Raw genomic sequence first — 14,241 nt, 5'->3', positions numbered from 1 at the left:
AAATCCAGACATTTAATGGAACCACACCATGCCTTCTTATTTCGTGTTCGACAACACACCATAAGGAAGGTCTTTGGCGCTAGAAGAATTATCTGTCTGGAAGCTACACATGAGTCATGCTTCTTTTATAGCTCTCTGATGATTATGAAATGACAATATTTATCTTTCCAGATGACTCCAGATATTGGTGTTTGAAATGTCACGGATAAATATGTCACAATCCACTTATCCTTTTAAAATGTTGCTGTCAAAGGATAGTGGATTGTAAATTCTACTGCTTGTAAGTCCAAGGTATGTCCTGGGAGAAATTATGGGGTGTTGTCTGCTCATCATTTCAGGACATTTTCTTTCTAAAGAGGTCTTTATTATTTACACATAATGTCCATTAACTGAGGGTTGTAAAACGCACTAGGATTCTAAAAATTCACTGCTCAAAGAAATTTAGGGAACACCAGCACTTCTCAGTATAACCCCAAGTCGAGTAAACTTAACATAGTAACATAGTTAGTAAGGCCGAAAAAAGACATTTGTCCATCCAGTTCAGCCTATATTCCATCATAATAAATCCCCTAACTGTCCAGTTGACAAACACAAGCGACTGTGAATCAATGGAACCAGCTTGGGATGAAATGAAAGTGACAACAGGTGTGCTTGAGAGGCAGCAATTTGACCAGGATATATTGGTGCAGCCGCACCGGCGGGGCCAAAGAGGTGGTAGTGGTCCCCTTGCCCCTTGGGCCCCTGCGGCTGCACCAATGATATGTCCGCCCCTGGTCAAATTGCTGCCTCTCAAGCACACCTCCAAAGCAGGTGGAGTTGTGATTATGATGAAAGATTGGACTTCAAAGGACCCATATACTGCTCTTTCACAGGGGCCCTCCCCTCTTCTTACTGAGTCTGCTACTGAGTAAGACAACCCTCAAAAAGGGAAAGATTTTGAGGTGGTGAGCACAAACAATAACTTTCTCCATATCTTTCCTGACTCATTCTTCTCTAGCATTTTGCCAGGGTCTTTGTCATGAAGCACTACCTGCAACCCTTCCAGTTTGCACAGGTAGCCCGGCTCCTCTAAGATGGCATATTCGTATGCTCCATCACAAGAAGCTTTTCTGTGTCTTCCTGTGTCAATACCATGGAGCTGATACCAGGACACCAAGAGTTGCACAAGGAGAGGTAGACAGGGCCCGAGAAGGGCATCAATTAGGACTTGTATCAGCTGCTTTGTGAAAGGAGGAACAGGAGGAGCACTGACAGAGGTTACAGGTGTACATGTTTCTCACCAATACTGTTAACATGAGGGCCACTCATCCTGCAGTGCAACCTGTGGCTAACAGCCCAGCACTGTGCAGCTCAAGTGCATTTGCAGAACACCAGAACTTGCAGGTCCACCCAGGGCCGCCATCAGGGCATTACAGCCGTGACTGGCGTAAGGGGCCCGGTGAGCAGAGGGGGCCCGCATCGGGCCCCCTCTTACCTGCTCACCGGGCCCCTACCGGCAGCCGCAGGCTGAACCGGGCCCTTAGCGGCGGCCGGCGCTGCAGCTGTACGCTATTGACATGCGGGCCCGCGCCCGCACGTCAATAGTTAACAGCCGCCAGCCGCAGCGTGCAGGTCGCCGGCGTCTGACGTCATTGTCAGTCGCCGGCGAGTGCACAGTGCAGCTGCGTGGAGAGAGGAGCGCGGCAGGTAAGTAGAACTTTTTTTTTTTCTATTAAGAGCGGAGAGCGGAGAGCGGCGATCGGGGGGGGGGGGGGGGTTGGGCAGAAGGCTGGACACAGAGGGGGCAGAAGGCAGCTGGACACAGGGGGGCAGAGGGCCGCTGGACACAGGGGGGCAGTAAAGCTGGACACAGAGGGGGCAGAAGGCAGCTGGACACAGGGGGGCAGAAGGCAGCTGGACACAGAGGGGGCAGAAGGCAGCTGGACACAGAGGGGGCAGAAGGCCGCTGGACACAGGGAGGCAGAAGGCCGCTGGACACAGGGGGGCAGTAAAGCTGGACACAGAGGGGGCAGAAGGCAGCTGGACACAGAGGGGGCAGAAGGCAGCTGGACACAGGGGGGCAGAAGGCAGCTGGACACAGGGGGGCAGAAGGCAGCTGGACACAGAGGGGGCAGAAGGCAGCTGGACACAGGGGGGCAGTAAAGCTGGACACAGAGGGGGCAGAAGGCAGCTGGACACAGGGGGGCAGAAGGCAGCTGGACACAGAGGGGGCAGAAGGCAGCTGGACACGGGGGCAGAAGGCCGCTGGACACAGGGGGGCAGAAGGCCGCTGGACACAGGGGGGCAGTAAAGCTGGACACAGAGGGGGCAGAAGGCAGCTGGACACAGAGGGGGCAGAAGGCAGCTGGACACAGGGGGGCAGAAGGCAGCTGGACACAGAGGGGGCAGAAGGCAGCTGGACACAGAGGGGGCAGAAGGCAGCTGGACACGGGGGCAGAAGGCCGCTGGACACGGGGGCAGAAGGCCTCTGGACACAGGGGGGCAGAAGGTCGCTGGACACAGGGGGGCAGTAAAGCTGGACACAGAGGGGGCAGAAGGCAGCTGGACACAGGGGGGCAGAAGGCAGCTGGACACAGAGGGGGCAGAAGGCAGCTGGACACAGGGGGGCAGTAAAGCTGGACACAGGGGGGCAGAAGGCAGCTGGACACAGAGGGGGCAGAAGGCAGCTGGACACAGGGGGGCAGAAGGCAGCTGGACACAGGGGGGCAGAAGGCAGCTGGACACAGAGGTGGCAGAAGGCAGCTGGACACAGGGGGGCAGTAAAGCTGGACACAGGGGGGCAGAAGGCAGCTGGACACAGAGGGGGCAGAAGGCAGCTGGACACAGGGGGGCAGAAGGCAGCTGGACACAGAGGGGGCAGAAGGCAGCTGGACACAGGGGGGCAGAAGGCAGCTGGACACAGAGGGGGCAGAAGGCAGCTGGACACGGGGGCAGAAGGCCGCTGGACACGGGGGCAGAAGGCCTCTGGACACAGGGGGCAGAAGGCCGCTGGACACAGGGGGGCAGTAAAGCTGGACACAGAGGGGGCAGAAGGCAGCTGGACACAGAGGGGGCAGAAGGCAGCTGGACACGGGGGCAGAAGGCCGCTGGACACGGGGGCAGAAGGCCTCTGGACACAGGGGGGCAGAAGGCCGCTGGACACAGAGGGGGCAGTAAAGCTGGACACAGAGGGGGCAGTAAAGCTGGACACGGGGGGGGGCAGAAAGCTGGACACGGGGGGGCAGAAAGCTGGACACGGGGGGGGGCAGAAAGCTGGACACGGGGGGGGGGCAGAAAGCTGGACAGGGGGGGCGGGGCAGAAAGCTGGACACGGGGGGGCAGAAAGCTGGACACATGGGGGGCAGAAAGCTGGACACATGGGGGGCAGAAAGCTGGACACGGGGCAGAGTGCTGGACAGAGATGGGGCAGAGTGCTGGACAGAGATGGGGCAGAGTGCTGGACAGAGATGGGGCAGAGTGCTGGACAGAGATGGGGCAGAGTGCTGGGCAGAGTGCTGGACAGAGATGGGGCAGAGTGCTGGACAGAGATGGGGCAGAGTGCTGGACAGAGATGGGGCAGAGTGCTGGGTAGAGTGCTGGACAGAGATGGGGCAGAGTGCTGGACAGAGATGGGGCAGAGTGCTGGACAGAGATGGGGCAGAGTGCTGGACAGAGATGGGGCAGAGTGCTGGACAGAGATGGGGCAGAGTGCTGGACAGAGATGGTGCAGGATTGGAAACAGATGGGGCAGGATGGATACGATGGAGACAGATGGGGCAGGATGGGGAGATCATATGGGGTAGAATGGATACTCATGAGGGCAGGATGGGAGAACATATGGCTGGAGCCTGGAATGAGACACACGGTGGCCAGGATGGCGAATATTACCATAGGGGCTAATTAAGGGATATTATTATTGCAGTGATGTATTTATTTTATTTTTTGAGTATACTGTTTTAAATGGGGGGGCGGTCCTGTTACTGTGTAGAGTGATACTATGTTGCCTTCTTCATGTGGTGTAATGTAGAAGTTGGGAAAATTAAGTAATGTGTTCTACAAGCGGAACTCGAGATAACTGTTTTATTTCCTGCAGAGACGAGTCCTGGCTGGATAAAGTGATGGCGGTCTGTGCTGGATGAAAGATGAAGGACTCACCTAGAGACGTCACTGGTGAGTCAGTGTTACCTATACACTTACACTATACACTGTATACTATATACAGAGGTCCTGTGTACAATGTCACCAGTGATCACTGTATTATCTATACATTATATACAGAGCTCCTGTGTGTAATGTCACCAGTGATCACTGTATTACCTGTACACAGACACTGCTTACTAATTACAGATCTCCTGTGCATAATGGCACTGATGGTGATAGTATTGTGGGTTTTTTTTGTATTACTGATCAGTATTGTAGTATTCAGTCATTGTTGGTAATATGTGGTCTGGTCATGATGTGGAGGTAATATGTGGTCTGGTCATGGTGTAGCGGTATTTGTTCCTTGTATTTTATATTATTCGATCACTGTGGTGGTAATATGTCATCTGGTCATAGTGTTGTGGTATTTGTTCCTTGTATGTAGTATTATAGGTCATTTTAAAAATTGAAAAATAAATAAAAATATACCTAAATTGTATTGCATATTTTAACAAATATTTAGTAGGTTACAGTAGAGTAGGGCCCGGCCAAAAGTGTCTACCTTGTTGTGGTGGCGGCTTAAAAAATCTTTTGGCCAAAACAAAAGCTGCCGGCTATATGTGTGATCTGGTGATGGGAACTGTTAATGTGTGATAGGTGAGAAGTGGAGATTTTCCAAGAGAGAGTGGTGGGACTGTGGACAGATCGTGGGGTGGAGCCTGGAGGCGGGGCTGGGGTGGAGCCTGGGCGGAGTTTCAAGGGGGCCCCGAAAATTTTGCCAGTATGGGGCCCCGAAATTTCTAGTGGCAGCCCTGGGTCCACCATTGGCAACCTGTACTTTCACAAATTTTGAAATTTTTTTTTTCCATCAATAGAGCTGTGTACAATGTGCAATGAGCTTTACTTTTTATGTATCTATTCTGGGGTAAATATGATTTTTATTGCTTAATCTATCTTTTTGAGAGGTTGGGCCAGCAAAAACACCAATTCTTACATTATATTGGTCAAAACGTTGCAAATGCAGTGGTTCTAAAGATGTTCTTTTTTATTGTTTCTTTTATATTTTTACAATATAAAGTGTTTTTAAACTTTTTTAACTTTTTATTTTAACTTGAACTTCATTTATGTCAATTGCTTGTATAATAAACTGCAATACTTCTGTATTGCAGTGTATTATGTCTATTAGATCATGTCTTGGGGCCTAAAAGGACAAGTAAGATGGCAGCAATGGGGGCCATTATTAGGCTTCCAGCTGGTATAGCAACTCATATTCATTTGCAAATTACAAATGAGTGAAAGCGGGAGCCTACTTTGTCTAATCATCTAGATGCTGCAGTCACTATTGAACGCGGCAACTAGAGGGTTATATTTCCACGATCAGTGCTGTAAGAGTTGGGCTAAGTAAAAATGCCCCGCTTCTGCTGCTTATTTTGTGGGAGCACTGACAGCACCCACAAGATCCGCCTGAAGAAAATATATGTTGTAGAGCAGGAACTGACACCCGAATGCTATGTAGATGTTCAGTGCTGGTTGGGAACTAGTTAATGCAATATTGGGTGGTCTTCTCATAAAGGCCTGGTTATGGTTAGAGTTGAGCAAACCGATTTCTCCAGTGAATTCGTGTAGAAAATGGCAGATAAGGAACATCCCAGTGGCGTCACCATTGCTGGTAAGTGAACGTACCAGTTTAGAAGGCAAAAGGGTACCTGCACTGTTGGGGTTCATAAAAACATTTTGTATGACAAAAACTAGAACATTAAGAACATTTTGAGATGTACGTATGAATATTTCGCTCATGTCCTCAAATTCAAAAGTTCGTTGCTAACTGCACCCCGTGAATGAAGCATCCTGGTGAACATGACCTCATGAATGAATGAATCTTAAAGCTGTGGTCATTAAATCCTTTGATCAGCCCTAGTGAAAATGTCCAGACTGTATAATGAATTGCTGATATACTGAGCTAATTTTGGCTAGTTCTTGCTATTGTACGGATTCAATGGATGTACCTTTTTGGCTGCAGCATGTAGAAGTTTATGCAGGATGGGAGTAGCAAATGCGCTGAGGGTGGAATTTCCTGTAAGGAAGAGGTGTAATCATGAATCAAGAAGTGTTTTCACAAGAACAAGTAATGTCAAGACCAAACTAAACACAACCGAAATGTTAATAAGATAAAGCTGCGGCTGCATGAAGTTATTGGCTTAGCTAATGTTATCAGGCTTGTAGGAAAGCCATATTGAAATGAAAATCTGCAGAATCGTTTAACACAATAAACTTATTTTTTGAGGGGGGGGTGGGGGCTCTACTAGAAAGAATTGTAAAATAGGTCAATGAGTTTTTTAAGCCTCCGCAGTAAGCAACATTCAGTCTGCAAGTCTTGTTCTTTTTCAGTCTCAAAAATCCTACATTATTTTACTATTTGCTCCATTACTTACCATCTGTTACCAGCTAGAAGCTAGTAGTATAACCATCCTGCAAGTCAGAATAGCATATTGCATGCATATTTTCCATATTCAGTGTTGCTTTGATGAATTGTACATTTAGATTCCTTGTTCATTCATTTAACAATACACGATAAAAAAAAAAAAAACTTGGGCAGATATGGAGAAATGAGGTTCTTTGTAAAATTGTTGTGGGATCTACATGGTGTTCTCCATGGTACAGCAGCCAGGATACATTGTGGAGAATATATAATACTCACGGCCGCTTGGCTGATCAAACTAGAGGACACGATACTCATATATGGCAATGATTATAAAATTCATGATATCTTTAGTTGGAGTAAGAATAATCAATAATTTGGGATTTAAAAGTAGAGTGAACAGATCTTTTGAAATTCGATTTTGCAGGCTTTGCTTAGTTTTCCCCAAAATTTGATTTGTAGCAAATACATTTGTGTGACTTTCATTATCATTACTGGAAAGCTTGAAATTGTTTGGAAAATACACGTGGGGAGAGGAGAGAGAAAACGGTGCTTGATCAGAAGAGCTCACATTCTACAGAAGAGAGAGGACCCCACAGGGGAGAGCAAGAGAGGAGACCCTGCTGATCATAAGAGCTTACACTGTACGAGAGAGAGAGGACCCTGCTGGCCATAAGAGCTTGCACTCTACAGAAGAGAGAGGACCCCGCTGATCATAAGGGCGCATACTCTACAGGGGAGAGCAAGAGAGAAGACCCCGCTGTACGAGAGAGAGAGAGGACCCTGCTGGCCATAAGAGCTTATACTCTACAGGAGATAGAGGACCCCGCTGACCATAAGAGCTTACACTCTACGAGAGAGAGAGAGGACCTTGCTGGCCATAGGAGCATATGAGTCACCCACCAGGGCGGTGGGGTACTTGGTACTAGGTCCGATACTTAAAGGGGATGTCACGGTGGCTGCGACCCAGTACGTGGCCCTGGGCACCCAATTAAAGGGGAAAGGTCTTTAAAGGGGTTTTGAATAGTTTGTGTTTGTGACGCCATCTGTGGTATTCGGTCAGTGGGGACCGACGCTGCTCAAAGGGTTCCTCTGGGGTGATGATATGGCAGCTGGATGGTATAACTTCCCTCAGGTGAAATAGGTCCCCAGGGCTCCTGCTTTATAGATGAAGATGGTGAATAGGGTAGTAAAGAACGAGGACACAGGTTTGCAGTCTCTTTACCTGGTTTACTGGAGACTTCAGGTATTCAGCAAGTTCAAAGTCTCCTCTACCAGGTGGAGATGAAAGCCTTTCTCATAGCGCGGTGCTATTGTAGTCCCTTACTGCCAATGGCTTCTAGCAAGGTCCTCACAGTGACTCTCTGTCCTCCATAAAGGTGGGACACAAACCCGTATGACAGGTGCTTGAGCCTTTTTACAGGGTCTCTTTCATGACCCGGGCCCTATGTGCCACTGTGCCTCCTGGGTATTAACCCCTTTCTACCATTGTACATACTATTCCGTCCATGTGGGGTGGGGTGGGGCCCTACTTCCCATGGACGGAATAGTACGTCCAGCGCGATCAGCCGCTCTCACGGGGGGAGCGCGGCCAATAGCGGCAGGGTGTCAGCTGACTATCGCAGCTGACATCGGGCACTATGTGCCAGGAGCAGTCACGGGCCGTTGCCGGCACATTAACCCCTCAGCACACTGCGATCAAAGATGATCGCAGTGTTCCGGCGGTATAGGGAAGCATCGCGCAGGGAGGGGGTTCCCTGCGTGCTTCCCTGAGACCCTCAGAGCAACGTGATGTGATCGCGTTACTCCGAGGGTCTCCTATCTCCTCCTCCCTGCAGGCCCGGATCCAAAATGGCCGCGGGGGGCCTTCCGGGTCCTGCAGAGAGGTGGCTTTCAAGCCGGGAAGCTTCCCTGCAGTGCCTGTCAGATCGCTGATCTGACACAGTGCACTGCAAAGTGTCAGATCAGTGATCTGATAATATATAGTGATGTCCCCCCCTGGGGGAATGTAAAAAGGTTTAAAAAAAAACAAACATTTACATGTGTAAAAAAAAAAAAAATCCTAAATAAAGAAAAAAAATATATATTGTTCCAATAAATGCATTTCTTTTTCTAAATAAAAAAATAAAAATAAAAGTACACATATTTAGTATTGGTGCGTCCATAACGACCCGACCTATAAAACTGTCCCACTAGTTAACCTCTTTAGTGAACACCGCAAAAAAAACCACGAGGCAAAAAACGACGCTTTATTATCATACCGCCAAACAAAAAGTGGAATAACACGTGATCAAAAAGACGGATATAAATAATCATGGTACCGTTGAAAACGTCATCTTGTCCCGCAAAAAACGAGCCGCCATACAGCATCATCAACGAAAAAATAAAAAAGTTATAGTCCTCAGAATAAAGCGATGCAAAAATAATTATTTTTTATATAAAATAGTTTTTATCGTATTAAAGCGCCAAAACATAAAAAAAGATATACAGTTATATGAAAAAGTTTGGGCACCCCTATTAATCTTAAGCTTAATGTTTTATAAAAATTGTTTTTTTTGCAACAGCTATTTCAGTTTCATATATCTAATAACTGTTGGACACAATAATGTTTCTGCCTTGAAATGAGGTTTATTGTACTAACAGAAAATGTGCAATCTGCATTCAAACAAAATTTGACAGGTGCATAAGTATGGGCACCCCACCAGAAAAGTGACATTAATATTTACTAGATCCTTCTTTTGCAAAAATAACAGCCTCTAGTCGCTTCCTGTAGCTTTTAATGAGTTCCTGGATCCTGGATGAAGGTATTTTTGACCATTCCTCTTTACAAAATAATTCCAGTTCAGTTAAGTTTGATTGTCGCGGAGCATGGACAGCCCTCTTCAAATGATCCCACAGATGTTCAATGATATTCAGGTCTGGGGACTGGGATGGCCATTCCAGAACAGTGTAATTGTTCCTCTGCATGAATGCCTGAGTAGATTTGTAGCGGTGTTTTGGATCATTGTCTTTCTGAAAGATCCATCCCCTGCGTAACTTCAACTTTGTCACTGATTCATGAACATTATTGTCAAGAATCTGCTGATACTGAGAGGAATCCATGCGTCCCTCAACTTTAACAAGATTCCCGGTGCCGGCATTGGCCACACAGCCCCAAAGCATGATGGAACCTCCACCAAATTTTACTGTGGGTAGCAAGTGTTTTTCTTGGAATGCTGTGTTTTTTCGCCGCCATGCATAACACCTTTTTGTATGACCAAACAACTCAATCTTGGTTTCATCAGTCCACAGGACCTTCTTCCAAAAAGAAATTGGCTTCTCTAAATGTGCTTTTGCATACCTCAGCCGACTCTGTTTGTGGCGTGCTTGCAGAAACGGCTTCTTTCGCATCACTCTCCCATACAGCTTCTCCTTGGGCAAAGTGCGTTGTATAGTTGACCGATGCACAGTGACACCATCTGCAGCAAGTTGATGCTGCAGCTCTCTGGAGGTGGTCTGAGGATTGTCCTTGACTGATCTCACCATTCTTCTTCTCTGCCTTTCTGATGTTTTTCTTGGCCTGCCACTTCTGGCCTTAACAAGAACTGTACCTGTGTTCTTCCATTTCGTTACTATGTTCCTCACAGTGGAAATTGACAGATTAAATCTCTGAGACAGCTTTTTGTATCCTTTCCCTGAACAACTATGTCGAATAATCTTTGTTTTCAGATCATTAGACAGTTGTTTTGAGGAGCCCATGATGGCACTCTTCAGAGGAGATTCAAACAGGAGAACAACTTGCAAGTGGCCACTTTAACTAGCTTTTCTCATGATTGCATACACCTGGCTATGAAGTTCAAAGCTCAATGAGGTTAGAAAACCAAAAAAAGTGCTTTAGTAAGTCAGTAAAAAGTAGGTAGGAGTATTTAAAACAAGAAAATGATAAGGGTGCCCATACTTATGCACCTGTCAAATTTTGTTTGAATGCAGATTGCACATTTTCTGTTAGTACAATAAACCTCATTTCAAGGCAGAAACATTACTGTGTCCAACAGTTATTAGATATATGAAACTAAAATAGCTGTTGCAAAAAAAAAACAATTTTTATTAAACATTAAGCTTAAGATTAATAGGGGTGCCCAAACTTTTTCATATAACTGTACATTTTTATTTTCACGGCTCTTTGTTATAAACTGTAGTGAAACACTTGGGGGTTCAAAGTTCTCACAACACATCTAGATAAGTTCCTTTGGGGGTCTAGTTTCCAATATGGGGTCACTTGTGGGGGGTTTCTACTGTTTAGGTATATCAGGGGCTCTGCAAACGCAATGTGACGCCTGCAGACCATTCCATCTAAGTCTGCATTCCAAACGGCACTCCTTCCCTTCCAAGCTCTGTCATGCACCAAAACAGTAGTTTTCTCCCACATATGGGGTATTAGCGTACTCAGGACAAATTGGACAACAACTTTTGGGGTCCAATATCTCCTGTTACCCTTGGAAAAATACAAAACTGGGGGCTAAAAAAGAATTTTTGTGTAAAAAAAAAAAAAAGAATTTTTATTTTCACGGCTCTGTGTTATAAACTGTAGTGAAACACTTGGGGGTTCAAAGTGCTCACCGCACATCTAGATAAGTTCCTTAGGGGGTCTACTTTCCAAAATGGTGTCACTTGTGGGGGGTTTCAATGTTTAGGCACATCAGGGGCTCTCCAAACACGACATGGCGTCCCATCTCAATTCCAGTCAATTTTGCATTGGAAAGTCAAATGGTGCTCCTTCCCTTCCGAGCTCTGCCATTCGCCCAAACAGTGGTTTACCTCCACATATGGGGTATCAGCGTACTCAGGACAAATTGCACAACAATTTGCTGGGTCCAATTTATTCTGTTACCCTTGGGAAAATAAAAAAATTGGGGGCAAAAATCATTTTTGTGAAAAAATATAATTTTTTATTATTACAGCTCTACATTATCAACTTCTGTGAAGCACTAGGTGGGTCAAAGTGCTTACCACACATCTAGATAAGTTCCTTATGGGGGTCTACTTTCCAAAATGGTGTCACTTGTGGGGGGTTTCAATGTTTAGGCACATCAGGGGCTCTCCAAACGCGACATGGCATCCTATCTCAATTCCAGTCAATTCAGCATTGAAATGTCAAATGGCGCTCCTTCCCTTCTGAGCTCTGCCATGCGCCCAAACAGTGGTTTACCCCCACATATGGGGTATCAGCATACTCAGAACAAATTGTACAACAACCTTTGGGGTCTAAATTCTCCTGTTACTTTTGGTAAAATAAAACAAATTGGAGCTAAAGTAAATTTTTTGTGAAAAAAGTTAAATGTTCATTTTTTTTTAAACATTCCAAAAATTCCTGTGAAACACCTGAAGGGTTAATAAATTTCTTGAATGTGGTTTTAAGCACCTTGGGGGGTGCAGTTTTTAGAATGGTGTCACACTTGTGTATTTTGTATCATATAGACCGCTCAAAGAGACTTCAAATGTGATGTAGTCACTAAAAAAATGGTGTTGTAAAAATGAGAAATTGCTGGTTAACTTTAAACCCTTATAACTCCCTAACAAATAAAATTGGATTCCAGAATTGTGCTGATGTAAAGTAGACATGTGGGAAATGTTACTTATTAAGCATTTTGTGTGACATAACTCTGTGATTTAAGGGCATAAAAATTCAAAGTTGGAAAATTGCATAATTTTCCAAAATTTTGCCAAATTTCCGTTTTTTCCACAAATAAATGCAGATAATATCAAATAAATTTTACCACTAACATGAAGTACAATATGTCACGAGAAAACATTGTCAGAATCATCAGGATCCGTTGAAGCGTTCCAGAGTTATAACCTCATAAAGGGACAGTGGTCAGAATTGTAAAAATTGGCCCGGTCATTAACGTGCAAACCACCCTTTGAGGTTAAGGCAGATAGATGATTTGTAATCCAGCTGTCCTGCCGGTTTCTGCTGTGGCTCTTAGAGTCAGACACAACCTAGGTCTTCCCGCTACCGAAATCTGCACTCTGCCAGGGAGGTAGCCCAAACGCTACTATGCTCCCGTGGTGTCTCTCTCATGTGCTTTGCTCTCCTGCACACTCTACAAACTGTTCTTCTTACTTAATTCTCTTTTCCCCGGAGCTGCAGCAACTCTGGCTGCACGGCCTCTTCAGTCCTTCCGACACTCATTATCTGACTGCTCACATCTCTGTCCTCCTGACAGACTGCTCACTAACTTCCCCTCCAGCCAGAATATGTCTCAAGGGCAGTTCCCCGGAAAACCAGGTTCAGAGCTTCCCCTTCTGACCGGGAGTGCAAACATGTTGCACGTTTGTGTTTCCCTGATAGAAGAGATCTTCCCTTGCTTCCGAGTATGACATCACTCTCCCCGTGAGGAAAGCAATGCCACTGTAACAACCAGGACCCTGGGGTGTTACACATACATTCTACAGGAGAGTGAGAGGACCCCACTGACCATAAGAGCTTACACCCTACAGGAGAGAAAGGACCCCGCTGATCATAAGAGCTTACACTCTACGAGAGAGAGAGGACCCTGCTGGCCATAAGAGCATACACTCTGAAAGCGAGGACCCTGCTGGCCATAAGAGCTTACACTCTATGAGAGAGAGAGGACCCTGCTGGCCATAAGAGCTTACACTCTACAGGAAAGAGAAGACACTGCTGACCATAAGAGCTCACAATTTATGAAAGAGAAGACCTCTCTGATCAGAAGAAATTACACTCTACTGGAGAAAACGAGGACCCTGCTGGCCATAAGAACTTACACTCTACAAGAGAGATCAGAAGAGTTTACACTTTACAGAAGAGAGAGCTGGCTTGCAGATCATAAGAGGAGAGAGAGACTTACCCAGTGATTCTGAAGATAGAAAACAACTCTGCTTAACAAACTATGCTCCACTGGGAACCGTTGATCTGTGATGGCCCCAGTACTGACCGCCACTGTACAAGGTGTGACAATCCGTAAGATGTCATAGCTGCAGGGCAATATTGGAAGGCTCACATGTCCACATAAAAAGACATTAGCATGATCTCTGATACTTTAGCAGTGTGGCAAGATTTTTTTTCTGAATTGTGAATTGAAACTCAAACATTTTCAAATCGTGTGGAACTGCGGAATTTAGGAAATATGACTCGAACACCTCAGATCTACTCATCTGTATTTAAAAAGCCTGTAAACAATTACTGTGGCTTCAAGAGTAGCGGTATCGTCAGCTTGAGTCTAGATGCTAGACTCCAGAATAATCTTATGCTCATGAAATAGTTAAAGTTGAAAAAGTGTAATAGAAAATGTCTGATGATATCGATTAATGGATCCGAAATACAGAACAAAGTGCAAGATGAAAAGGAGCATTTCAAAGCATATCCATAAAAGTAACTGGCAAACTTGATCATTACGGTAGAAGGTCAAAGTGTTCTAGTTCATCAAATGAAGTGGTTGTCTTAGAAAAGGCTCTTAATGCAATACTGAGCTTTGTGCTTTGTTGCGTAGTATTCCATTAATAGGTTCTGTAGTGAACAGAGCAAAAGGGCTAGATGTTTGCGGTATAATGCATGAACGTGGGGTATTGAATTCTGCATATGTTCAGTATTTACAGTAAAGTTTCATCTCAGTTCTTCAAAGTTAGGTCTGCAGAGAAGCTACATGCAGATTAACATGCTGTAGATTAGCAGCAGAATTCACTGCAGGTTTCACCCTCTC

The 14,241-nt window shown here is 45.8% G+C and overlaps 1 protein-coding gene across 1 annotated transcript in view; it reads right to left on the bottom strand.

Annotated features, from left to right (window-relative positions):
* The window catches only part of LOC138643106 (putative N-acetylated-alpha-linked acidic dipeptidase), a 234,570-nt gene that overhangs the window by 50,440 nt on the left and 169,889 nt on the right, over positions 1-14,241 (bottom strand). The window contains exon 12 of the mRNA XM_069731859.1: positions 6,126-6,193. Within this exon, the coding sequence (XP_069587960.1) occupies positions 6,126-6,193 (68 nt within the window). The remainder of the gene's footprint in view (positions 1-6,125; positions 6,194-14,241) is intronic.

The sequence above is a fragment of the Ranitomeya imitator genome, chromosome 1, assembly GCF_032444005.1.
Source record: "Ranitomeya imitator isolate aRanImi1 chromosome 1, aRanImi1.pri, whole genome shotgun sequence".
NCBI lineage: Eukaryota > Metazoa > Chordata > Amphibia > Anura > Dendrobatidae > Ranitomeya > Ranitomeya imitator.
This window is presented reverse-complemented; position numbering and strand designations above follow the sequence as displayed.